This window comes from Pituophis catenifer, unplaced genomic scaffold (genome assembly GCF_029215685.1).
Source record: "Pituophis catenifer annectens isolate HBS135680 unplaced genomic scaffold, rPitCat1.0.hap2 SCAF_1, whole genome shotgun sequence".
Classification (NCBI taxonomy): Eukaryota; Metazoa; Chordata; class Lepidosauria; order Squamata; family Colubridae; genus Pituophis; species Pituophis catenifer.
In genome coordinates, this window is record NW_027256881.1 from 265251971 (window position 1) to 265279284 (window position 27314).

The 27314-nt window shown below is 36.3% G+C and overlaps 2 protein-coding genes across 2 annotated transcripts in view; one reads left to right on the forward strand and one right to left on the reverse strand.

Moving 5' to 3' along the window:
• Positions 1-1318: 1318 nt before the first annotated feature.
• Positions 1319-17871, forward strand: CSRP3 (cysteine and glycine rich protein 3). Its single transcript, XM_070935110.1, has 6 exons — positions 1319-1420; positions 7112-7255; positions 12527-12698; positions 14269-14401; positions 14876-14969; positions 16279-17871. Exons 2-6 carry the CDS (start codon positions 7144-7146, stop codon positions 16350-16352), a joined length of 585 nt encoding a protein of 194 aa, XP_070791211.1. The 5' UTR covers positions 1319-1420; positions 7112-7143; the 3' UTR covers positions 16353-17871.
• Positions 17821-27314, reverse strand: part of ZDHHC13 (zinc finger DHHC-type palmitoyltransferase 13) — a 31716-nt gene continuing 22222 nt past the window's right edge. Inside the window, exons 12-17 of the mRNA XM_070935123.1 lie at positions 25240-25302; positions 23668-23761; positions 22728-22811; positions 21985-22142; positions 19554-19651; positions 17821-17959 (exon numbers count right to left, since the gene is read on the reverse strand). Coding sequence (XP_070791224.1) covers positions 17821-17959; positions 19554-19651; positions 21985-22142; positions 22728-22811; positions 23668-23761; positions 25240-25302 — 636 coding nt within the window. The remainder of the gene's footprint in view (positions 17960-19553; positions 19652-21984; positions 22143-22727; positions 22812-23667; positions 23762-25239; positions 25303-27314) is intronic.

Genomic DNA, 27314 nt, shown 5'->3' on the forward strand with positions numbered 1-27314 from the left:
TATCCACCGCCAATTTGTTTTAAATGTTAATAGTTCAGATTCCTGTAGAGAGCTTTAGTGTGCAATAAACCTATATATTCATTTGAACAGCCTGGAATCCAGATTTCCTGTGCTTGACAATATCTGTCTTCTTTCATTGTTCCTAGTATGGTAGTCAACATGAGTAAATATGAACTAAGGGAGACTTAATAATTCTTCCTAGCTCTTCAAATATCCCTGCAGATGCTCCTTAATAGATCACTGAACGATCCATTTTATTTTGGAATTAGACTGTGTACTATATTTCATTTTATTGATAAGGTTGCATGACTAATCATTCAAGAGCCTTGGTAGTACGGTGGTCTAAAGCACCCTGTTATTAAGACCAGCTGCTTGCAATTACTGCAGGTTCAAATCTCGCCAGGCTCAAGGTTGACTCAGCCTTCCATCCTTTCTAAGGTAGGTAAATTGACCCAGTTGTGGGGGCAATAAGCTGACTTTGTATAAATATACAAAAGGATGAAGGCTATTGCTTAGCACATTGTAAGCCGCCCTGAGTCTCCGGAGAAGGGCGGCATATAAATCAAATTTAAAAAAAAATAAAAATAAACTACATTTTAGGCTTAATTTATGAGGCAAGATGATGCTCTCCAGATGTTTCGTACTTGTCTCATACTATTTGTCATGCTGGCCAGAGCTGATTGGAATTAAAGGGTTTTAAGTTGACTCACCTGTTTTTTTTTGTTGTTTTTTAATTTGATTTATAAAATTTATAAATTTAAGTTTTAATCTGTCATTGTAGTCATTTATGTGTCTTTTATGCTGGGTTCTTTTTTCTTAACTTGGCCTCCAAGAAGAAGCAAAAGAAAAATAACACCTCCCGCAACCTTTGATTAAGCAGAGAAGTGACAACAGCATGTGGTATGATGAGTATCATCTTTGGATAGTAAAAAAATGATCAAGGTGATAATTTTTTTTTCTGTTCAGTTTGGGGGGATGACAAGTTTCTACAAGGTCTTCATATAATGATAGTATACCATAGTTACAGCTTTTCTACAACCAACATTTTCTATAGCTGAGTGGTCTGTCTAACTGAATTTCATTTCATTTTTAAGGATTCAGTTATAATTGTCGCAACCCAGCTCAGGCCTGGGGTCCTATTGATTCATTTGATTTCTTTTTGTCTAGACAACTGCAGTTGGAAGCATTGACTGTAATATGAGGGGCCCACATTGTTCTGTTACTTGGTCATAACCGATGTTCAATCCAAGGCTTTGTCACAAGTTATTTTAAGCTACCTGATAGCAGTAACATTGCTCACATACCCCTGTCCCAACTTACACAGCCCGCCTCTTCTGGAAAATATTTAAAGTCAGCCTGACCTTGGCTTGGTCTCTTCAAAAAGATAAAGAAGACAAGAAGATACATACATTTCCTTCTTGTAAGTATTGCTAAGAAACATTAACGGGTACAGTCTGCTATTGTTTAGTGAGGGTGGTTTTTCCGCATGGAGAGAAATGGATTGCTAGAATATGTTTACTACTGTTGCAATTATTATTTTTGCAAATCTAGAATTTTTAAATTTATACCCCACACACACACACACACACACACAAAGAAAACCTCTAGTGTAATGGAGCTGTCTTGCTAGTTCATTTAATATTGCAGTCTGGGATTCTTTTAATGAATACGATTCTTTTAATGAATTTAATGAATCTGTAAAAACTAGAGATCTCAACTCAGTTTGGTCTTGTGTTTAAAACACCCAGCTGGAAACAAAAAATTGAGTTCTTGTCCTGCCTTAGGTTGGTCTTGGGATGGTTCCTCTCTCACAGTCCAACTTGCCTCATAAGGCTGTTGTGGGCAAAACAGGAGGAGAAAGAAGACTGGATGCTAAAATGAATGGTTGCAGGAACTGGGAATGTCTAGTCTAACAAAGAACTACAGGGTGACATGACACCAGTCTTCTAATAGTTAAGAAGCTATCACAAAGAAGAAGGGATCAACCAATTATCCAAAGCACCTGAAGGCAGGACCAGATGTAACAGGTGGAAACTTATCAAAGAGAGATCCAACCTAGAGCTAAGAAGGTTCCTGACAGAACAATTAACCAATAAAACAGTTTCCCTTCAGAAGTTGTGAGTGCTCCACTGGTGGTCTTTAAGAAGATATTGGATAGCCATTTGCCTGGAATGGTATAGTGCCTCATGCTTGAACAGGGAGTTGGACTATAAGACCTCCACGGTCCCTTCCAACTCTGTAATTCTGTATTACAGAATTCACCACCTTGAGTTATCTATTTAAAAAAATAAAGTCAGGATTTTTTAAAAAACTGAAAATTAACCCACCAAAGCAAAATAACAGCAGCTAAAAATACTTATCTTGTTCCACTGTGAAATCTGCCAAAGAGATTCTGGGAAAGCTGAATGCAAGCTTCAGGTAGTTTTTGTGCATTTCTGAAGTAAGATAAGATGAAAGATCTCCATAAAATCTTGGAGCTACTGCCAATCTGGGAAAATAGCTCTCCTGTGATCTGTATCTTTTAAAAAATGCCACTGTGTTGTGAAACAGTGAATTCTATTTGTAGTCTCGCAACTTTTTCTGAGGAAGAAAAATTGAAGCTACACGCCTTGAATTATATTCCACTGAAATCAATTGAATGCTTGGGTTTCCTATGCAACTTTTAGACAAACTATAAAGATATTCCAGTTTCAAGGTTACAAATCTCTGAGTAAATTTACTGAACAAAATCAGACAGATTGAGAGGAAGTTTTTTTCAATTCATTTTTATTACATACAACAGCTCTCATATAACAGACAGGTTATATAATCAACAAGTAATGTCTAATAAGCTATTTTGGGGAAGAACTTTTTCACGTATGGAGATGATATTTAATATGCAAGGTTGCTTCCATGATTCTTTAGGTTCTTGCATGTTTTTCTCTTTGGTTGACTTATGTTCGGCCTATATGGTAAGGGACTACATTCCTCCCACCAACTTCAGGCTTGTAGGTTGGAGGTGATTTTTGATACAGATGTACCCTTGGAACAAGAGTTTTCTATAGCCCAAAGTTTCTTTGACATTCTTGGCAGATTAGAGCAGGTACAACCCAGAAGTGAAGAGAGAGAGAAAGAAATTTACTTTTTATTTTATTGACCCATGGTGTAATGGACTGATTGAACTGACCATTATCATATATTCTGCAGGTAGTTGGGAAAAATAGTTTGCCACGTATTTGCCGCCAGAAATAATGTTGATTATGGCACTGCATAAATCAGACTAAAGTATACATATATTTGACTGAATTCAAGAGAACAACCCCTGAGCCAAAATTTAACACGGGGAAAATACAGGAAGATAATATGTGATTAACTCACTTGTGTTTAACTCTGCCTGAATATACTATAATTCCAATATTTCCTCTTATACTTTAAATTGGGAAACTGGAAATGTAACTGATTTTTGTATTATTCTTAGGCATAATACTTTTCTCTCTAGCTTTCTTTTTCTGTGACAGCAAGATGGCAATTTTTGGGAGCAAAATGCTAGGTGAATCGCAATGCAATTTCTGACATATTGGACTTGATTTTAAAACAAAATCTTAATAGTGTTTTGGTCCAATGTCAGTTAGATAACCTCTCTCTTAGGGAAACTCTATAATAAGAAAGTGACTGGCTTGCCAAGAGGGTTAAAAGATGGACTGAGCCAGAAGTTCAGAGTAACCCAACTGATCATAATGTAACAGACTGAGGCTAGAAAATATGACTCACCAAGACATCAAGAAAGCAGTATGAGCAATGCAGCTCCTTTCTGTGATACATCTGAAATAAAGGGCGAGGAAAAGGTCACTGCTATATTTTGAGTGTTATATTTGCTTGCTGCAACCTACAAGCCAACATCATTATTGTCCCACAGAATTTTTTTCTGTATGGATTTACTGACAGGATCACTCACCTAACTTAGAAATGCAGAGGCGAAGAGCATTGGATACCCTTTTTCTTCCAATGAATCATGGGACATCTGGAATGCAACATGGATGACAATTCAAATAACATTTGAGTTTATTTTATTTCTCCCAGACAGGATGGAACACCAAAATTTAAAATTTGGAACCAGAGTGTTACCATAGTACCTTAACTAGAGTTAATACTGTTGATGTTTGGTACGCTGTTAGCTTCCCAAATGTTAGTAATAGCTAGAGTTATTTTTTCAGCTCCTTTTTGTGCCATTTGGAAAATATGCAGCGTATTGATTGTATTTCATACCATGGTGAGAGGGGAAGTGGAGATCTCCTCCCTTTGAACTGAATTTTATTTTCTAATTTTATTTGACTCAATCTACTCAACTGCCCAGAATCTAGAATCTAGAATAAGGGGAAAGATTTGTTTCATCTCACCTTCATCTCACACCAGTCTTTCATCACTGATGGTGTGCTCAAAAAAGTGAAGTAATAAAAACAAAAGAGCAGACAACAGGAACTCTGGGGATAGAAGATGGCTAAATATACGAAGATGTCATGTCGGACTTTACTAAAAGACTAACCTAATTAAAAGAGCAAGCTGGATGGTTTTCAGATAATGAAGTGAAAATGGATGTTTAATTAATGATTGCAATTGTGTTTTTTTAGAGAAAATGTCAAGTTAGCATAATGAAAAAATATCTCTACTATAAACAATATTGGAACAGACTTTTCTACTGAGGTTGTGGCTTCTCCATCTGAAGGTGTTTGATAAGAGTCTGGACAGGCATTCTAAGTATGATCCCTAACCTATTTGCTTTAAGAAGTTAAGAATGTTTCATTTCCTTCATAAATTTATTACTGCCCTTGGACTTATTACTAAAAAGAAGGAAAGGAAAGAGGAACACAACAAAAACAATTTCAAACTGATCCAAATGATAAAGTTTTTTTTAAGCCCATTGCTTTCATATTCTTAGTTCTACATACAGCAAGTGCAACCAAGTTAAATATAGTCCCCTCACCTCACCCTTTTATCTATTTTGCATTCTTCTCCCTCTTGATCCACCTCCAACCTCTTAGACTTGTAATCTCTGACGAGAAACATTTGATGAGATAGGAGGCTCTTTTGATAAGTGGTAATCAAAGCACGTACATTGTGATGTTAGAATTTCTGAGCAGAGATTCTAACATGAACTATTTGGGCCAAGAACCTTTAGCGCAAAGATAGACAGCTCATCAGAACTATCATTGACTAGCCATTTATTAACCATTTTAAGCCAGATTCAGATCCAGCCCAACTCTTTCTTTGCATATATATAGGCTTTCCACAGCTGTTCATTGCAACTCTTCTTTTGTGCTGTTATGTTTCTAGGACAGGCAACATTTGCTTTCTAAAGCCTGTGATGCCATTCTTAATTGCCTGTGTGAATGCTGGGGCTAAACTTTTGTCATACCATATTGCAAAGCTCAGATTCTCAAAGGGAGGAAATTTACACATTTATTTGCGGAATCTGAAAGGATGTGCCTCTGCAGTGTATTATCACTCTGCTTTTCTAACAACTCAGGGAGACCTGGGAGCATGAGAGGGATTTCTTTTTAACTTTGGTTGCTGAGCAACAACACAAGTGAGCTAAAATAAAATAGCATAGGGAAATAAGAGAGGACGCACTGAACTAAAGAAAGAAAAGAGTCACACTTTAAATATATAGCAGCAGAGAATAAAGCCAAATGTCATGTTAAAGGAGAGCACTCCCAAGTTGCGTATGGGAGTATGAATATGCTTGCCCTCATTTTGTTATTCTTGTGCTTATTCTTAATTTTATTAAATGCACATGATGAAAAAATATCTTATTGATATTTGAAGGAAAAACAAATTCTTCTTCCTTCTCTTGAACTGAAATAGGTATTTCATTTTCAGGAGGAAAATACTTTCATGGTAATTTAATTACAATGAGATATAGCTAGTTATTGTTCAGTTTAGGAATAATTCCTAGATGTTTTGAGTAGCTTGATCTTTCTAAAGAAGATCCACTTGCCAAAAGGATAAACTCAGTAGGAATAAATACTGTTTAGGTTAAGTTTGAAAACCCCACAGTGCTGACAGCAATTGGAGCAACAAAAGAGATGATATCTGATAATTAGGTTGAGAACACAAGGAGATTCTTATATCATGAAAGGCTGCTTTGTAGAAGATACTACATTTTGCTCCATGCAATTTATTATTTCTTTAAAGGCTTAACTAGAAGATCTCTATAGATCCCCTTTGGATTGAAGTTGAAGTGCACTACAAAATGGAACAGTTTGGGAGTCCTTCTGGGAATTATAATTTTATTTATTATCATTGCATTGTTTTGTTGTCAGGAATGATCAAGAGAGATGTCAGTGGGACAATCAGTGGGATCTCCTGTCATAGGTGCCAAATTGCGTATCATGCTTCTTGAAGGGAGATAAAACTATTTTAGATTTGTGTCAGGTAGCAAAAGATTTTTTGCCACTAACTCAATGCATAAGTTTTCACAGTGGCTATACGTTCAAGGTAGTGACAGTGCTCTGTTCTTGATTATTGTCTTATCTGGGAGGTTTTCCTACTATTAAGCACTAATGAAGATTTTCCAACCCCCAATTCATCTGTGTGCCACGATTTTCCACTTCCACAATTCCCTGGAATGACTGTTCCAAGGGGCATCAGGACAGATATATGAGATGGTGGCACTCAGGAAAGGAGGGCCTCTACTGCAAGCTGGTGGGCAGACATGTTTGGTAACTTTCACAATCCTTCAGAATTTTTATCAGCTATTTTTCATCCTCTTCTTATTTTTCAGACTTGGCCCTTCATAAAAGGTCATAAATTTGAGAGATTCTTGCACTTATGATGCATCTCAATTCCCATAATTTAAATTTGTCAACCAAACAAGAGTCAAGGCATACATTTTTACGGGAACCATCCTAAGCATGCCATAACTTGATTGCAGCAAAGAGAGAGAGAGAAAAATCTTTTTCTCTGTCATCTACTGGTTGTCTGAAAGTTTGCAACCCAGATATGGTAGTCCCAACTGAGAGCTCCATTACAACACAGCTGATAGCTTGCACAGCATCATGTTAAAATGTTTTAGTATAGCACGCTGGAGGACTAATCTCTGCTAATTATGCTTCATTTATTTCTGGATTTAAAGGTGCCAGCTCAAGCCAATTGAAAAATTCAAGGATGCCAAATTGGGGAGGTGGAGCCAAATGTGGTGCGTGTGACAAAACAGTCTACCATGCTGAGGAAATTCAGTGTAATGGACGGAGTTTTCATAAGACATGTTTCCTATGCAGTAAGTTCATCTATGTTTCTTCTTTCACTAAATAGTTGTAGATTGTTATTCCTCATTGTGACTCCTGGAACAATAGCTAATATCCTTTATTTCTGCCTACCAAAAGAGCAGCTAAAAAGTAATTATTGTATTCAAATGTCATATTCATGAATGAATAAATACTAAATAATAATTCAATTCTTGGTTTTTATAAAATTTTCAGAAACCTATGCTATAGTGCTTGAGAGAAAATCTTTTACAGAGCCACAACATCACTCAAGTGGATTACCTCACAGAGCATCAAGTCATAATATTAGCAATAGCAATAACACTTAGACTTATATACCGCTTCATAATGTTTTATAACACTCTCTGAATCTAAGTGGTTTATGGAATCAGCATATTACCCCCAACAATCTGGGTCTTCATTTTACCAACCTCGGAAGGATTGTGGTTTGTTAAATAAACCTTAATAGGTGAGCTTGCATAAAATTAGCTAAAAATCTGTTTATTAACCACAATTTTTGGGACCATACAACATAATAAGTCAGAATTGGCTCAGAGCCATTGATTGAGATGGATGGCTACAGAAATTGAAATAAATAAATAAATAAGCAAGCAAGCAAATTTATTTATTTATTTTATTTATTTTATTTTATTTTATTTATTGAATTTGTATACTGCCCTACTCCCGAAGGACTCAGGGCGGTGAACAGCCAAATAAAATAAATATAATACAAATGTTAAAAAACCATTAAAATACAATTAAATAATTGGCCCGGAAAATGAAATTTAAAACACCCCAAATTCATAAGACAAATTTAAAATTTAAAATTTTTTAAAAATTTTAAAAACAATTTGAAAGAGAGGTTAGGCCAGGCCGGCCTGCTGGAATAGGAATGTTTTGATGGCACAGCGGAAAGCGCGCAGATCCAGGTTCCTCCGTATCTCCGGGGGGAGCTCGTTCCAGATGGTGGGTGCCCCCACAGAGAAGGCTCTCCCCCGGGGGGCCGCCAGTCGACACTGTTTGGCCGACGGCACCCTGAGGAGCCCCTCTCTATGGGAGCATACTGGTCGGTGAGAGGCTACTGGTGGCAGAAGGCGGTCTCATAGATACCCCGGTCCTAAGCCATGGAGCGCTCTAAAGGTGGTAACCAAAACTTGAAGCACACCCGGAAGACCACCGTGAGCCAGTGCAGCTCGCGCAGGAGGGGGGTCACATGGGAGCACCACGTCGCTCCCATAACCACCCGCGCGGCCGCATTCTGGACCAACTGTAGCCTCCGGGTGCTCTTCAAAGGGAGCCCCATGTAGAGAGCATTGCAGTAGTCCAGGCGGGAAGTGACGAGGGCATGAGTGACCATATTTAATGAGTCCCGATCCAGAAAGGGACGCAACTGGCGAATCAGGCGAACCTGATAAAATGCCCTCCCGGCCACAGCCGTCAAGTGCTCTTCTAAAGACAGCTGTGAGTCCAGGAGGACCCCCAGGTTGCGAGCCCTCTCTGTGGGGGCCAACAACTTGCCCCTAATAGTCAGTGATGGCACCAACTGACTATATCGGGATGTCGGAAACCACAGCCACTTGGTCTTGGATGGGTTGAGCCTGAGTCTGTTCGTCCCCATTCAGATCCGTACAGCCTCCAGGTACCGGGACATCACTTCAAGGGCATCATTGGGGTGGTCTGGAGTGGAGATGTACAGCTGGGTGTCATCAGCGTACTGGTGGTACTTCACCCCGAAACTACGGATGATCTCGCCCAGCGGCTTCACATAAATGTTGAACAGAAGGGGCGAGAGGACCAATCCTTGTGGCACCCCACATACAAGGGGCCTTGGGGTTGACCTCTGCCGCCCTGCCAACACTGACTGCGACCGTTCGGAGAGGAAGGAGGAGAACCACCGCAACACGGTGCCTCCCACCCCTAACTCTTCCAGCTGGTGCAGCATGATACCATGGTCGATGGTATCAAAAGCCGCTGAGAGGTCTAATAGGACCAGGACAGAGGAGCAACCCTGTCCCGAGCCCTCCAGAGATCATCAACCAATGCAACAAATGCCGTTTCCGTGCTGTACTCAGGCCTGAAGCCCGACTGGAATGGATCCAGATAAATAAATAAAAAGTAAAAAAAAAATATTATGACATAGCATGATGTGTGAATCCAATTGTAGCATGGGAAGGAGCTTTCAAGGTATTCTAGTCCAATTTTCTACTAATGTAGAACATCCATTGCTATGACTTCCCAGAAGGTTTTAATTTAAGAGTTAAACAACTCTTTGCTTAAAATCCTCTGGGGAAAAAATGTGTCACTTATATGTGATAGTTCTATTTGCTGACATCTCTGTTGTGTTTATGAATAGTGCCATGTTGAATAACATAAAGATTTACTCTGGGGGAAACAAGCTTGAACTCACTATTTTTTAGTTAGCTAGAAGCTCTACACTGTAGCTATCTAAGATCTGGGATGAGACCTCTAGAGCTTCTCCAAAAATTTACATCAAACACTAATTTTAATAAGACAAAAGAGAAATATTTATTTATTCAAATTATATGCTGCCCACCTTGCCTGGGGGTGTCTCTAGGCAGCGTACAAATATTATTACTGCATGGATGTAAACATCTTATATGTATTTAATTTCGATTTTCAATACCATTAATATTGTTTTTCTCCTGGCCTTCCTCATTCGAAAGACCAATGAATGTCTTACCACAAGAAAGATTGTATATTACACTGATAGAAAATAGATGTTCTTTTCATTCATGGGTCTGATAATTAGTTAGATGACTCTATCCATGTTAAGAGTAGGTTTTGGTTGTTGAAAAAATAATCAGTGTTTTTGGAGGAATGAAGAAGAATAAGGAGACTGAATAATCAAGCTAACAGAAATTATATGACAGCATAACTGATAGAATAGTTTACAGTCAGTCTGTGTTAGCATCTATGAAGAATCCAGATGTTGCATATCGAATAAAAATGAGCATCAAATCAATTGGAGAACAGGGCCGACTTTGATAAAAGAATAATTTAGCAAGCCAAAGAAGGGCTGATGGTTGGAGGGGCCAGAACCTATACTGTATTCTTTCCAATCTTTCTTGAAAGGTTTAAAGATTTTCTTTAATGTTCAACACAACTTCTCCTCTCATATAATTGAAACTGACATCCTAGTGGCTAGAACAAGGAATAATGGTTTTAAAGTACAAGAGAACTGATTTATGGTGAAACATTAGGAAAAGCTTTGACTCTTAAGTCCCTGATCAGTAATTTATTTTCTCAAAATAATGGTCTATCTACCGTTCACACCCAATGGATGGCTGGAGATCTGATTTCTTTCCTTAATACCTTCTCCTCTGAGTTGACAGCTGAGAGCAAGACAGCACCCCTTTCTCTCTTGCTAGATATGCAAAAAAAAAAAAAAGTCTTTTATACTATGGCTTTTAATGTGCAACATTAGGCTTTATTGTAGAGATTTTTAGACTGCAACTGAATCCTCATTATCTGGGAGTTAAATTCTTATTAAACTTAATAGACCATACTTCTGCATAAAAGGCATCAAGGTTGCTGCTGCTTGGTTGGTTGCGTTATATGTTTACATTATTTCCTGTAGCAAATGTTCGTGAGCTAGTTTGTTGTTTAAATTGTTATATGATTTTATGGTGTTCACACAGCTTGAAGTATAATTAGTAGGAAAGTCATATAAATAATAAATGGCCTTCAGTCATTAATTTTGTGGAACAATGCTGGCAGAAAACACAGCCTCTCCTGTATGGGGAGGAAAAATTCTAGCCCTTATGATGTGACTGGCTGTCATTAACACCTCTGATTTGTCCAAGTCAGTTTTGACTTAAAGGGCATCTGTGGTGGCTGTGTGGCTCAATCACAATTTGTCAACTTCAAACTACTTTCTGACAGATGAGTCTTCTCAGCCAGCAAGGCTTTGGAGCCATCTGTTGCAGCACAGACCCTCTGTTCCAAAGAGACCAGAAATAGAAGCACTTTATCTGCTGCTGGAGCCATCCCTTAACAATTCACAGACCTCATTATCTTTTCTTCCCAGATGAGAATGCAAAATAGTCAAGGGGGAAATTCACAAAATCACAGAACGTTATTTCTTTAGAGGGCTCAATTTTATCCGTTCCGATTTACTTCAATAACCAACTTTCATTTTTGATCTTAATGCAGTGGAGAAAATTTACTTGTAACATCTACGAATATCTGCCTTTCTGTCCTTAGGACAAATATGAAACATTTGCAGTGGCCTTTGTTAATTTCGTAAGTGAATGATGTTATAGTCAGATAGCTAGCAATATTATTGCAATATAGTCAGAATATATCTTATTTTTGTTCCATGGGGGTAGTTGTGGAAAGCATTACTTTCCACAATTGTGACCCAGACGTAGCCTGTGAATATACATTGCCAAAAATACAAATAAAGCTTAATTTGCATTAAACTTCAAAGGATCTGTAAGTATTCAAAGCACTTCACATAATCTTAAGGAACTTTGTAATGGTGTTTTATAAGGCCAGAATTCTTCATGACCTTCACTTCAAAGCTGGATAGGCAGACATAGTTTATGGTTGGTGAGGGATATGAAAGAGAAGCTGTCCCATGCATAATCTTTATTATAATACCACACTTGCTCAAAGTGTGTTTTCATTGGGGAAATGTTCTCAAATAAGGAAACTTAATTTGCCTGAGCTTTGTAGAAGATCCAAGTCCAGTGGGCACCCAGATTTCGTTTCCTTTGGAGAAAAGTATCATCAGAGATTTAATAGCATTTCTGTAATGCTACTTTAGTTATAAATCTATGTACAGCTTGGCATGGCTTAAAGTTGCAACATTCAGATGCATAGGACCAACTCTCCAGAAAGAAGCCTTAAGACTTTCTGAACTCAAAGCTTGCTATCCTTGTCACCATCAATGAATTCTAGCTTGAATGCTTGCTTTTATTCTTCTTTGCATGATACTCTTCTCGTGGGCTGTAATGGTGAGGAAAACAGATACATATGTTCCATCCTAGTTTTTCTCTGATTACTTCTCATTTCTCTAACAGTAGATCTGCTGGGCGATGTAGGGTCTCCTGCTTGGGCAGGGGGTTGGACTAGATGACCTACAAGGTCCCTTCCAACTCTGTTATTGTTATTATTATTAAACTAGTTTATAGTGCCTTTGATTATTACATAGGAAACTTTTAGTATCCTCACTTTCAAACCTCCAATGTAGAATAGTAAAAGGCAGGTGTCTCTGTTTGCAGATCAAAACCATAATGTGTGTTTTCATCTTTCTTTCTCAGTGGGTTGCCGAAAAGCTCTGGACAGCACAACAGTAGCGGCTCATGAATCTGAAATCTACTGCAAAACATGTTATGGGAGGAAATATGGCCCTAAAGGAATTGGTTTTGGGCAAGGCGCCGGTTGTCTCAGCACGGACACAGGAGAACATCTGGGGCTGGATTTACAGCAGCAGTGAGTGAAATTCTGGGTTGCTTTATAATTATAGCTGTGCTTGCATCCACTTATTTCGCTCCGTTTCCATAACAACACGCCTGAGAAATAGTTCTCTGGTTGTTTTTCTTTAATTGATACAATCATTTTCCTAAAACCATTTTAAGCAGATTTAGTCCTTCAGGGGTATTACTTTAAAACTATTACATATTCTATTGGGCAATTGTGCTATCATACTGAAAGAATACTTCTTTTTCATGCTTCTTTTTATTTACAGAAGGCTATTAAAAGGATCAGGAATATTTAGCAAGCAGGGCACTCCCTCTTAAAGAATTGGTCTTTACTCTTAACAACTTTGGTTCTTTTCATGTATGCATGTGTGCTATCCAAATAGAGATTCGAACATATCGATTGGAGTACAGTAGTCCAATTAGGAAAACCTTCCCCACTGGAACTGGATTGGGGAGAGAAGTGGCATGGTGGGGATAGAATAGAGACAACAGAATCCAAATATGGAACCTCTGGCAATAATTTCTTGCATTGGATTCTGTTTAGCAAATCAGGTTAATCTAAAATCATCTGCTCCAAAAACATTTGTCTAAGGATATTCAGATTTCTATATTGTGTTTTTTTAAAGTCTAAGCAATGATACCAATGGGAGAGAATATATGTAGCTCAAGGTTGAACTGAGCTCAGAGAATAGGTCTCAACTTAGAGAACACCAAGGACTCTAAGCAATGAAGAATAGAAAGGATAAGGAGATTGCAGGCTATCTCAGGAAAGGAATTTAGGACATTTATTTAGTGGGTAGGGTGGGGTTGGAAAAGGCTTTTAAAGAATTTCCATGTATTGCTCCTCCTGTTGTGTAGCCTTGATACAGATTAAATAATACTGTGTATTGTAGAATTACAATAAATAGACAATGCTGTGGACATTTATTAAAGTGGCAGATCTGAAGGTTTATTCCTCATTTCTTTTGAAATCTGCAATAACCAGAATACTACATGGTTTTATGACACTATACTTATCATAGTTTATGTCTTTTATTCTGAAATTTCACCAGGTATCTTTGCTTTTCAATGGTGCCTTTTATGTCTCTAATTCTTTTACATTGTATCTGTGTTAAATTTGTAGCTATGGTTCATTGACAGAACCTACAACAATCTGTATCATAATGCATTTATTATTCTTCAAAATACCACACTTTTTGTGATTTTGGTGCCCACAACTTTCTAGCCATTAAGAATAGTTACTTTTATATTTCTATTATTCTTCATACTTATCAGGATTTCTCAAAGGAAATTCTCTTTTACTTCATGCTGAGCATGAACAAATTGAACATTCTGCTATGAACTATAGTCAGCATGAAATCAGCAATTGTGTTTTAAAGAACAAGCCTGACAAATTCTTTAGAATGTATAGTTCGTGTGTTACATTGCTGAAATTGGTTGGCTCTATTAAAAGCATAAATATGTTCTCTCTCTCTCTCTTTCCCCTTATTTGATACATTATTTGTCCGGTCAGATATTCCTAAATTTAGTTAATCTTTGAGATTAAAAAGTTAATATATGTTAAACTTTTTTGTCACCAGTTCACCAAAACCAGGTCGTCCTTCTACCCCTACCAACCCTTCAAAATTTGCCACAAGGTTTGGAGATGTAGAAAAATGTCCTCGTTGTGGCAAGTCAGTGTATGCTGCAGAGAAGATAATAGGAGGGGGAAAGGTAAGAAATCTATGAAATGTTATCACAATAGAGTTACTATTAAAACACTTCAGCTGACAGCTATCACAAACCAAGAATAATTAATGAAGTGTTAACTATTTCATATTCTCACACGTACAGTAGATACAAGATTACGATTCCAAGCCTATGCAACACTAAAGAGAAGCCATATGTTGATATGCCAAGAATTATGCTGCAGAAAGACACATTTGTCTTCTTTATTTCACTTTAAAATGACATTTCATCTTGATTTTGCAGTTGATAGCCCAATTCTGATCTGCTTGAGGCAACAATAATTACTATGATTTTCATGTCTAGTCAGCATAAATGTATTGTCTGAAGTCCAGATTAGCTTGTGAAAGGTAAATTAAGGTCAGATAATCTGTCTCTTAATTTATCAATAGATGGCCAAACATAAACCTTGCTGTGCAAATACTTCATGTGAGTTAATTCTTTTTTTGTCTTCGATTTCAGCCTTGGCACAAGACCTGCTTCCGATGTGCTATTTGTGGGAAAAGTCTAGAATCTACAAATGTTACAGACAAAGACGGAGAGATTTATTGCAAAGGCAAGTGTAATATGTAAAATATAATTTCAGAGAAGCTTATTAGCATGCAGACTTAGACTATGCATGCTGGATTTAGACCCCAAAAGATTTTCAAAAAAGTATGCAATGAAACTTTCAAAGATCGTGGTGAAGGATACATCTACACATCCATGATAGATTCATCATTTTCATACCAAATTCAATGAAGAGCCAGTCTGGTGAAGTGATTAGACATCAGGCTAGAAACTGGGGGATCATGAGTTCTACTTCTGCCTTAGGCTCAAAGCCAATTGGGTGACCTTGGAGCATTCACTACTCTCAGCTCCAGGAAGGAGGCAAGAACCCTTCCAAATTCTTGCCAAGAAAACTAAAGTGACTAGTCAACACTGACTTGAAGACAAAAACAAAACAAAACAAAACAAAAAATACAGTAGATTTTTAATTCCACGTTTTTTGCTAGAAAGATTTTTTTTTAAAAAAATTGCTAGTTGAATTACAAATTTTCAAAGCATTTTACTGCCCTGAAGAATGAACTATGAGTAAAAACAGCAGATACAGATCCAATTTCTCCCTCATTAACATTTGATCTTTTTTTCCATCTCAGTACTGTATCTTTCTCCATGTTCTTAAGCAATGTAATGTCTCCAATATTAGCTTGATCCTCATTCTGACTTTAGAAAGGGCAGTGCATTGTTTGTGGCTTGATTGGTTGTGTGAACCCAACCAAATTTGGTCTGATCAAGAAATAACGGTGAAGCAAATCACAGTGTGGCATGATGTATCACAGCCGACCATCCTTTGTTCATGCTAGTAATCATGCTAGCAAAAAATGACATAATGATCATGTTGTAGTCATCCCATGAAGCTCCTTGTGTGATAAACATTTGCTTTAAAACCTATGTCACTTTGTTGAAATGTTTTTTTTTAAGTAGAGCTACAAAAATTCAGGTGGAAGCAAAGAGATAAGAGTTCCTCAATGCGTCTTTCTTCCTATGGTCATCTATATTTTTGTAGAGCAGATCTGGTGACCCTGTCTGCACTTAAAATGTTGTACTAAGTTTTTATGCCTGCTTTAAAATGCTGCACTTTTAATATAAATAATAATAAATAATAAAAGCTAAAGCAGTTCCCAGTCAAGTAGGGAAATGGCTAAATGGAGGCAAGGAGCAACATGGAGTTATTTGGGTTATATGTATTTAAGCGCATTTCAACATGGTACTGTTCCCAAAACTTTATAGAAAAGTTGGGTTTTATGAATGTTTAGATAATGTTTTGTGTTGACAGGCTAATGAAAATAGTTACATCTATCATTCCTTTCTTTGTTTTACAGTTTGCTACGCAAAGAATTTTGGCCCTAAAGGAATTGGATTTGGTGGCCTCACTCAAGTTGAGAAGGTGGAATAAGATGCCATGTTGAGATCTCATTTAGGCCTACCTAAATAAGTAACAATGAAAATTTAATTCCTTACACAGTTGTTATAACATGTTGTGGGAAATCATTTTTGAAAAATAGCATTTCATTCCTGAGCAACAAAACTCCACAACATTGAGATGTGGACTGTTCATAAATAATTTCTGAATCAAAATTCTGGTTATTTTATCAAGATAATTGCACAGACAATCCTAACACTGTTATTTTTACACTTGTGTAAAATCTTAATTGTGCTAATTAAGCAAAACTCAAGTGAAGATCAAACATGAAATATAGGTATTTGGTTATGATTTGTCAGAATGATAACATACTTTAATAAGTCTACCTGCAAGTGTAATCTCTATATTATTTTTTAATTTTAATCCTCTCAAAACTTTGAGGGGAAAAGCTGATTGGTTATTCCATCTTTAAGCATATTTTACTTAAGGTAGCACTAAGATAAATATTTCATTCATCATTTCTCAAATTACTTTACACAGTATTCTTATTATAATTTCAAAGACTTCGCTCTCAATCAAAAATACAGTTGTAATCTGCATTTATCTGAGGTAACTTTTATTCTGTTCCACTCTGGCAGGAACTTAAGGATGCACCAGACTTGCACCGCAGGTCAAATATACCGTAAAATGTGGTGTGCAAAAGTAACACCTATTGGAAAGATTTATAGTCAATCTTCTTTTATCTGTTTTTACATGCATTAGGTCAATTGAAAAAAAAAAGTTTCTCATTACTGCATATGTTGTTCAGTGTCAGTGACTGTTACATTTTCCTTTAAATATTTAAAGCTAGGAATATACTGAAGCTATAACTGAAATGTGATCATAAATATGTAAAATCTAAATAGCCTTTATGTAGGTTAGGCCAGTACAATTTCCAAAAGGTGCTCCAAAGACCATGAGAGTGCCAACATAGCACCTGACTGCAATACTTTAAAGCAGCTATGTCTTTTTCCTAGATCACTTTAGGGGGTTTGATCTAAGCACTGCATAGTCCTAATACATAGTTATATATCAGCAGGGAAGTATAACTTCTTATGAATTATAAATTAGATTTCATATAATAACATATTTTGATATTTCAAATTATCTTTATTTTCTTTACTGAGTGTAAATTTTGAAGGATGGAGATAAATGAATCATAGATAAGATTTTCCTGCTTTATTTAAAAATAATCTTTTCTGCAAGCTGAGGAAGCTTAACATTTCACAACTGTATTTGTTCCAAATCCAAGTATTTGAAAGTATTATACATGAGCCATGGTTGCCATTGCATTTCCAGTTTGCTTCAGTTTAACCATGTAAATTTAAATATATTTTTTTTGAAATAGCAATCAGACCCTTAGCAAATAACAAAATAATTTGTAATATACTTTACAATATTCTAAATATCTTTTTTGAAAACATTTAGTAAATTCCAGGCAGTCAACTGCAGATTTTCACCTTCACACTGGATGGATGTGTCGATCTTTTACCAAATTAAACATTAAAGTGTACTGCTTAGTCCAATCAATTATGTTGGGCTTCAGAATTCCAAAGCATCTACACTGAAAGAAGTCTGCAATGTTCTGGAAGAATCCAAGACTAGAAAAGAAAGCAAAATCACACAGACTGAAAATAACCTTCATATTATATATATATATAAAGCATTTTATGCTGGCAGTAACTCAATATCATGGAAGTAACCAAGAAATATTGATAAATTTACAAATGAATTGCTTTCAAACAAGTACAATGTATGCTAGTCATTCCCCATTGTTTAGATCAGTGGCACACTTGGAATTTAAGAAAACACTTGTGGCTTGGTGATTTCCTAACAGAATGCCATGACAAAGAGGGAATTTCCTATTTACAGTATTTTACAAAATACCATTTTTTAGTAAGCAGTTTTGTGAAATTATGAAACAAATTAGAAATAGGTTTTGAGTTCCAAACTACTAAAAACACTTTTTTAAAGACATACCTTTCTATTCTGACACTGAACTCACAGAATTCAAGAAGTGAAGCTCAGCAATAAGAAACTAAGTATATGACAGATACAGTGTTTGCCTCAAAATACCAAACTGTGTTTCACTTTATATATGGCTTTTAAGTTACAGATCATTGTGAAAGACAGGTATCATTCCTTGTCAGGCTCCAAAAACCAAGAAAGACTACAGAGTTACTTCTAAGCAGTTTCCTTTATTATTCTTTACCTATAGAAAGAAATCTTGCCAAACTAAAGCAACTACTTGCATCATTAAAGATATACCATACTCTGAGAACCTGTAGTACTGTATTTTTCGGAGTGTAAGACGCTCCAGACTATAAGACGCACCTACCTTTTTTGGTGAGGAAAACAAGAAAAAGAAATCTGCCTCTACCTCCCAGCAATTTTGCTTTGTTGTAGCAAACAGCAAACAGCCTGCTTTACTTTCATTTTCATTTTCAGCATAGCTTGATTAGCACAAGAAAAAAAAAACTGCTCCCAGCAATTTACCTCCTTGCAGCAAGCAGCAGAGGCCCAAGAGGCTGATGCAACGGACAATCAATTTGTGCTAATTAGGCTGTGCTGAAACTGAAATGGTCTGTTTCTTCTTGCTGCTTGCTATAAGGAGGTAAATTGCTGGGAGGCAGAGTCCAAAGAGTGGGAGCCAGTGGGTGGGTGGGGCTACATTCAGTGTATAAGACACACCCAAATTTTCACTCCCTTTTAGGGGGGAAAAAGGTGCATTTTAAACTCCAAAAAATACAGTAGCTATCTTGACCTTCTTTCTCCCAACCAAACTAACTAAATTTGAATTTTGGCTGAAAACAGAGGAACATGACTGCCCTGTAACAGAATAACTAGAGTTCCATGCATTAATTACATTTGAAGGAAGTATATGCACCCCAATCCTTTTTTTACTACTGAATAATTTGGTAATTCTATGGAGATGTTGCCTCATTCCCTCTACATACACAGAACATCTTAAACTCAATCTACGAATAATTGCCCTGAGCACTTTATTATTTATATACAAGATACACAACAGCTCTTTATTGTTGCAGGGTGGGTGGGTGGGTGGGGATAGGTTTAGTGGTGGTGGTTGCATATTTTAAAGCAGTTGTATTTTTTTTAAGCAAGCCAAATTTAACAACTATGATTACTTCAAGCAGAAATGGTTATTAAATAGTGATACTTTCTAAATTGACTTACTTATATGGAGTCTTCCTAAGTGAAATAGGATGTTTGGAATATTTACTCTGCTTCCGGAGTGTAATCCTTTCATGTGAAGTCAATCCAAGAAATGCAATCTGAAAATGGAAGAATTAAAAAGGAAAAGACTAATTGAATGCCAATTAATACATGAATAACATATTGACAAAATGAAACGTCAAAAGTACTTGATATAATTGTTCTCCTTTTTAAACAAGCAAAAATAACAGTTTTTTTTTCAATTGAAAATGCACTGATAAATGAAAACAGAGGAACGACACTAATAAATCAATCTGTTAACAGAAATCAAAAATATAAATTAATTGAAGTCTGTATCTGAAAGACTATGTAATGCAAGTTATCCTTTAGTGATTATGCACTGCAATTATATTGGGACAAGAACTTTCTCTACGCTAGGCTCTAATTCAAAATCCAAAATAAGCTGACAGAAATGGCTTTTGAGGTATTTTCATATCCTGATATTTATTTACACACACACACAAACGTATACATAGGCACACAGACACATGCACATATCTTTACATATATATATAAATAAATAAATGTGTTTATATGTATGGATGTGTGTGAGTGTGTGTGAATAAACCTTGGAATAATGACAAATTATTCCATTAAATCATTAATAACTTGGTAGCAAAATTAATGCATTTGTTTTGTTTTGCTTTGTTTTGAACTTTGTTTTTTTAGGGGAAAAACACTGGTTATCAAAATCTACTTTTATCTATTAGTTCTTGATGGAGTAAATATAAAGCAGCATGAAAAAAGATATCCTACATATAAAATTACTTTGAGAGCGGACTTTAACAATCAGTTTTGTGCAGAATGACATTATTATTGTTTTTGTTTTTGAAAGGAAGAAAGTAATACTGGCTGAATTCTTAGCAACTATATAACAATAGAAGTGTCATAGGTCTACTTTAATGTTTCTCCACTCAGCCAGCTGGGAATTCTGGGAATTGAAGTCGACATATCTTGATGTTCCTAAAATGGAAAAATACTGGCCTAGTTCTATGTAAATTCTGCAGCAAAAAACCCAACATGGGTAGAATTCTAGTCTGTCAAGGAAAGTTCATACTGTACTGCTCTTTCTGTACTGTTTTATGTTCCATAATAGTATATATGAAAGGTGGGAAGAGAAAGAAAGCAGCACAATTGTTTTACATTGTGACCCATATAAAAGCTACAGAAACTTTCCTCAATATATACTTCTTGACTAAAAGCAAAGATGCATATCTTGGGTAGCCAAAGTACCAGCTCTATTGGCCACAGAACAAATAAAGAAGGCAGCATAATGCTCCTGGTCATCTAATCCCAGAGGTCACAGAAGATCTAGCATAGAAAAACTACAGGTAGTCCTCGAGTTACAACAGTTCATTTAGTGACCGTTCAAAGTTACAACGCCACTGAAAAACGTGACTTATGACCATTTTTCACACTTTTGAGCATTGCAGCATCACCATAGTCAGGTGAACAAAATTCAAAGTCTTGGCAACTGACTCATATTTATGATGGTTGCAAGTGTCTCGGGATCATATGATCATCTTTTGTGACCTTCTGACAAGCAAAGTCAGTGGGGAAGCCAGATTCATTTAACAACCGTGTTATTAACTTAACAACTGCAGTGATTCACTTAACAAGTGTGGCAAGAAAGGTAGTAAAATGGGGCAAATTCACTTAACAAATGTTTCACTTAGCGACAGAAATTTTAGGCTCAATTGTGATCGTAAGTCGAGGACTACCTGTATACATAGCTGCTCGAACAGAGCAGTTTTCAGTTGAGAGTTAAACACCCCACAGGGCAGGATAAATTCTTCATACCACATCTTTGGAAGCTTGATGACAAGACAGACAGACGGATAGATGAAGTTCCTTCACGAGGACATGCTTTTCTCAAGAGCAAATCTTTGCCACATGTTAGAATTAAACTGACAGCCCAACCATAAAAGATTCATTTACCTATCGCAGGAAAATCCTAAATCTAGAAATGGTGCTATTAGGAATAAGCAATCATTGCAAGAGAATATTTTAAACTACAAAATATTTTCCCCACTTTAGATAAACTATGCCAAACTGATATATTAAGGAAGAATATTACTGCCTATTTTGTTTTATGTACAAACAAATAAAAATAAAGACATTAAGAAATATAATGGACATGGCTATGGTTGACCAAAAAGAATATTGGACACTTTGTAGTAGACAGCCCTAGTAAAATCCTAAATAGCAAACGAAAAACATTCTCTGATCTCTTCCTTTACTGATGCAGTCCCAATTGTTAGCAATTCATTGGCATCATGATTAAATATGCACAAAATAGATAATTCTGAAATATTAACTAAAAGTGATACATTATAGGCTATTGAATAACACTCAATGCAATACTTTAAAGAAATAAACATAAAATGTGTACCTGGTAAATCTGAAGGATGAACCATAATGCAGCCCATAAAGTGTGAAAAATTACAAGCATGAACACATATAGCACCCAAGGAGAACAAGATACGATCTGTGTGAAAGACATCCAAGCTCCATCTTTCTGATATGTTGTTGTACAACGTTCTGACCAATCTAAGAGAAGTAATTTTAACTTTAAATAAAGGATTTCTTAAAGAAAAAAAAAAGACCATGGTGAACTGTGTTTTTATTTATAAAGTTTCCATCCTATTTTGACCGATAAAATAATCCCAAAATGGATTATTTATACTATCCATAAGTACTACATGTGTATTGATATATTTAGCTACCAGGAAGATCAGCTTACTCTAACAATATGAGCAGCATTCATAGGATCAAATAACTATTTGTAGCAAAATTCTCTGAAATGCAAACCACGTTCTCTAGAGATAACGTTCTACATGCACAATGTAGCTTAATGAAAAGTTGTAGTTATATATTAATTTGTCTTATATATATATATAATCATATGTATGCACTTGGGCCCAAACCTGCTATTTGTAAAAAAACAAATGTATATTGCATACATACAGTATATATATGTTGCTGCCAGCCCTTCATATTTTCCAGAAGGATGCTAGTTTTTTAACATTTTAGAATGCTGAACAATATTGTCCTCGAATTACATATTAGACTTACTAGAGATCAACACATCACATTTTCTCTCTAAACAGTGAAATAACAGTTAGAAATACATACATATAATAGTTCCATATATGGCCCAAATATTCAGCAAGATCAAATAAAAGAGAAACAGGATGAAATAGCCGTGGTTACCCACACCTGGATCAAAGAGAATGGTTAAAGATTTGTTAATATCAAATTCAAAGAATAATTATTTCTGAGTATCTACTCTCCCAACATACTATACATGGGGGGTGGCTAGGTATAGGGAATTAAATAGGATTGATATATAGGTAGTCCTCGACTTCTGACCACAATTAAGCCCAACATTTCTGTTGCTAAGTGAAACACTTGTTAAGTGAGTTTTGCCCCATTTTACAACCACCTTTGCCACAGTTATTAAGTGAATTGCTGCAGTTTTTAACTTAGTAACATGATTATAAAGTGAATCTGGCTTCCCTATTGACTCTGTTTGTCAGAAGTCAGAAAAGGTGATCACATGACCCCGGGGGCACTGCAACCATCATAAATATAAATCAGTTGCCCGTGTCTGAATTTTGATCACATGATCATGGGGATGCTGCAACAGTTGTGAGGAAAATGATCGTGTAATTGTTTTCCAGTGCCATTGCAACTTTGAATGGTCCCTAAGCGATTTGTTGTAAGTTGAGGACTACCTATATTTCAAAGGTCATCTAAACTACAACAAAAATAACAAAAATAACAAAACCAAAACATGCAATGCAATCCCCAACGTGACACTCCAAAGGAAGTCTGTCTTCAGTAAGTGTAATCAGAATTATTTTTAATCTTTAATCATATACCAACTCTGCTAACACTATCTAATGTTGTACATCCCCAAGCTGTGCACTTGTCAGCATCTCTTCACACAACACTCAACCACTAGAGCTTTTCCTCTGTGATCAATTAATGGCCGCCCTTTTAAGACTTCAGAAATATTCCTGGCATAGACCCCCTTAAGAAAGGAATCCTGGTTGTGCGAGAATAAACTCACCTATGCATCGTCCAATCCAAATACAATGTTGATCATATCTAGCTACACATGAATTGCAAGCATGGCAATGCATAGATCTCAGAGGTTTCTTAATCTGAGTAAGAAAATACACACATAAAAAAGATTATGCACACCTCACTGAATATATTAGTAAATGTTCTTCTGCATTTCAAATATTAGACCTTTATCATAAATTGAAATTCACCCTAGAAAAATAGGGCCACAATGAGAGCCACAATCCCATCTTTAATCATGTGTTTGGATCCAGAAAGGCCTCCACCCATATGTATATTTCATGTCTCAGTAGTTGGGGCAGCTTTCCATTCAGATCACGTATTCTGAAAGCTGCTTCCAACAGCTCTGAAATCATCTGATTACATTTAGCCAAGGTCAGAAATGTTTTGTTGACATAACATTTATTGACATTATGGAGTGTTGCTGTACTTTTAATTTTAAGTACAGTGACATTCCATAATGGGAAAAAGTGGTTTGATGGATGAATATATTTTATAGACTGCTGTGAATTAGAATGACTAACAATAAGGGTATGATATGCTAAATCTAAATAAACATACAGGAAGGCAAGAAGGACTATGTTTGAATTATGGAACATGCTTCCTCATTATTATCAGCATTTAAGGTATCTTGAAGGGCTCTTTGGATATTGATCCTGCTTTCATCACTTGATGCTCGTTGAAATATGGTAGGACTCAGGGGTGAAATCCAGCAGGTTCTGACAGGTTCTGGAGAACCGGTAGCGGAAATTTTGAGCAGTTCAGAGAACCGGTAACGGAAATTTTGAGTAGTTCAGAGAACTGGCAAATACCACTTCTGGCTGGTTCCAGAGTGGGGTGGGAATGGAGATTTTGCAGTATCCTTCCCCTGCCACACCCACCAAGCCATGCCCATCAAGCCACACCACACCCACCAAGCCACACTCACAGAACTTGTAGTAAAAAAATTTGGATTTCACCACTGGTAGACTGGTCCTAAAACACAATGCAATTTGCTTGAAAGAACCACAGCAGGAAGGACAGTGTATTACACTCAAGTCTTCATTAGTGAAACTGGTTTTATTGTTCATGACTTAGCAACCTCCTATGCTTACTAAGGGCAATTTCATATCATGCGTCTACCAGTAGATTTTTTAAAACAAATAAATTCAAGTGAGCCAATCCTAACAAGCAGAAATCTTTTCAGTAGTAATGAGCCATTGCTACCCATGTTCCTTTTAAAATTTTACTCCTATCTGCAGAGTCAAAAGTTCCCAAAGTTAATTATAAAATACAGATAATAGTTAGATGTCAGTCCTGAGCAAATTATAAATGCACCTCCTCTAAGCATGAAATTAGGCTCTTCAGAAAGAACAAATCTGTAAACTTCCCTAATAGGGTGCCAGACCAGATAAATTTTAGATTCTGTTTTGATATTATAGTACACTATATTCATGTTTAAACTGAAGTGTGATAATGCAAAAAAGTAACTTGAAAAAACACGCCTCTCTACTATCGTTAAAAAAAAAAAACCTTTAAAAAAAATCAAATTATTTTAAGGCATCACTGCTCAACTTACAAGACATGATGTGCAGAATGTTCTGAAGTCCAAAGAGCCAGATTCTCCAAGGTTAATAATATTCTGAAAGACAGATTAGGTTTTGCAAATATGTTTATATCTCAATGCTTCGGGGTATCATAATTTAAGACCTGTGAACTCTTAACAGACTTGATGCATTTCTGTAACACAATTGCAGGAAGTTGATGACAGTTAAAGCGGGATTGAGACTTGTCCATTTCAAGCATATAAATAATATTCTAACTGAAAATAGGTTTTTTTTAAATGATTAATATGAAAATATACAAACAGCTGTAAATGCAAGATACTTTCCACTTTAGGTAACTGGGAAGGCAGAAGAGGACTCCGAAAAGTTATATTAAATAACATTATCTTAATAAATATACATCATTCTTTTTTTTTAAAAAAAAAAAATCCTTTCCTACCCTCCGGCTATGTGGGGACTATTAGAAATACTGGGCTGTTTTATAATATTTTTCAGCAGAGGGGTGATTGTGACATTTATGTTACCCAATCTCAAATACAAATCACTTTCCTTTACTCTTGCATTCCAATAGTCCATTTCTCCTATGCAGCAAGTAAATAATCATTAACATGCTTATTTAATTTATTTCTAAAAACCTAGATCCCAGGCATGCATGATTCCTATATTATTTATGAATGTTAAGGATATACATATAGCACAAACACCAGACACCCCCAACACACACACAAACTAACCACCAAGTAATTTGTGGGCATGTTTTTTGTTCAGGAAATATAGTATAAAATTAACAATCTTGGTGGATGTGGAAAAGATGTGTCTGAAGAGAAGGCAAAAATAATCCTTTCCTATTGCTCCCTTTTGAAAACTCTCTGTGTAGAGGAGGAATGGATGGATTTGCACTTCAGGAAAGTGTTTTATCTTCATACCTATACTGAATGGAATGATATTATTATTACTATTAAAAAACACAAACAAATTGTGTCCGCCTGCCTTGAAGTCCAAAATTTGACACTTGTATAATTTTGTACTTCTTGGAGGACAAGTAACAAGTTTTCCTCACCCTGAGCTATTTAAAGTATATTTCAACCTAGTTCCCAATGACTATCTTGCCCTAATTTTGTTTTCACATTCATAGATTCAGGAACATTTGAAAGATTGGTGTCAGTAAAGATTCAGATCTTTCCAGTCACAAAAACATGTTATTACTATTTTGTCACTCTATCACAATTTTATCATTTTTGTCACTTGAGCGTATTCCGTCAAACAAGCCTACACATGACTTCAGAAACTCAAACTAGGTGGTCCTCACTTAACGACACTGAATTTACAATGGCACTGAACAAGTGGTATTTATGACTTATGTTGGAAGTTCTGGCCATTGCATTATCCAGGCACTTAGCAACTGACTCACAATTACAACACTGCACCACCCAGCAGTCACACAATCACAATTTGCAATCTTCACTGACAAGCAAAGTCAATGAGGAAGCTAGCAGGGGATTGCAAATGGCAATCATATGATGTCACGCTTAATGGGATTCACTTAACAACGGCAACTGGAAGAGTGAGAATTTCCACTGCTAAGTAGAATGGTCATGTAATATTGTGTTTTATGACTGTGTTGCGTAGTGATAGAAATTCCAGCACCAATGATTGTCGTTAACCGAGGACTACCTGTATAAGCAAAAACAAAGAATATTTTAAGGTTTCCACTGTAGTACACTGCCCAGTGACATTAACGGTTACATTAGCAATCATGAAAACTGGATATTCTCTAACACAATATAATGACCCTCCATACTCTGGCTTGGCTTTGTTCCTTTATGTGTGAAGTTTCTCTGCTTCCAAAGTACAGGTAGTCCTTGACTTACAATAGTTCATTCAGTGACCATTCAAAGTTACAATGGCACTGAAAAAAGTGACCCATGACCATTTTTCAGTTACAATCTTTGCAGCATCCCCATGATCATGTGATCAAAATTCAGATGCTTTGCAACTGACTCATATTTATGACGGTTGCAGTGTCCTGAAGTCATGTGCAGTGTCCTGAAGTCATGTGAAGTCATGTGCAGTCTTTCTCACAAGCAAA

Excerpts from the sequence above, each read along its gene's own strand:
- CSRP3 (XM_070935110.1), top strand. The coding sequence starts at position 7,144 with ATGCCAAATTGGGGAGGTGGAGCCAAATGTGGTGCGTGTGACAAAACA. Across the intron at positions 12,699-14,268 it reads GGGCTGGATTTACAGCAGCA|TTCACCAAAACCAGGTCGTC; the intron begins GTGAGTGAAATT and ends TTTTGTCACCAG. Across the intron at positions 14,970-16,278 it reads CGGAGAGATTTATTGCAAAG|TTTGCTACGCAAAGAATTTT; the intron begins GCAAGTGTAATA and ends TTTGTTTTACAG.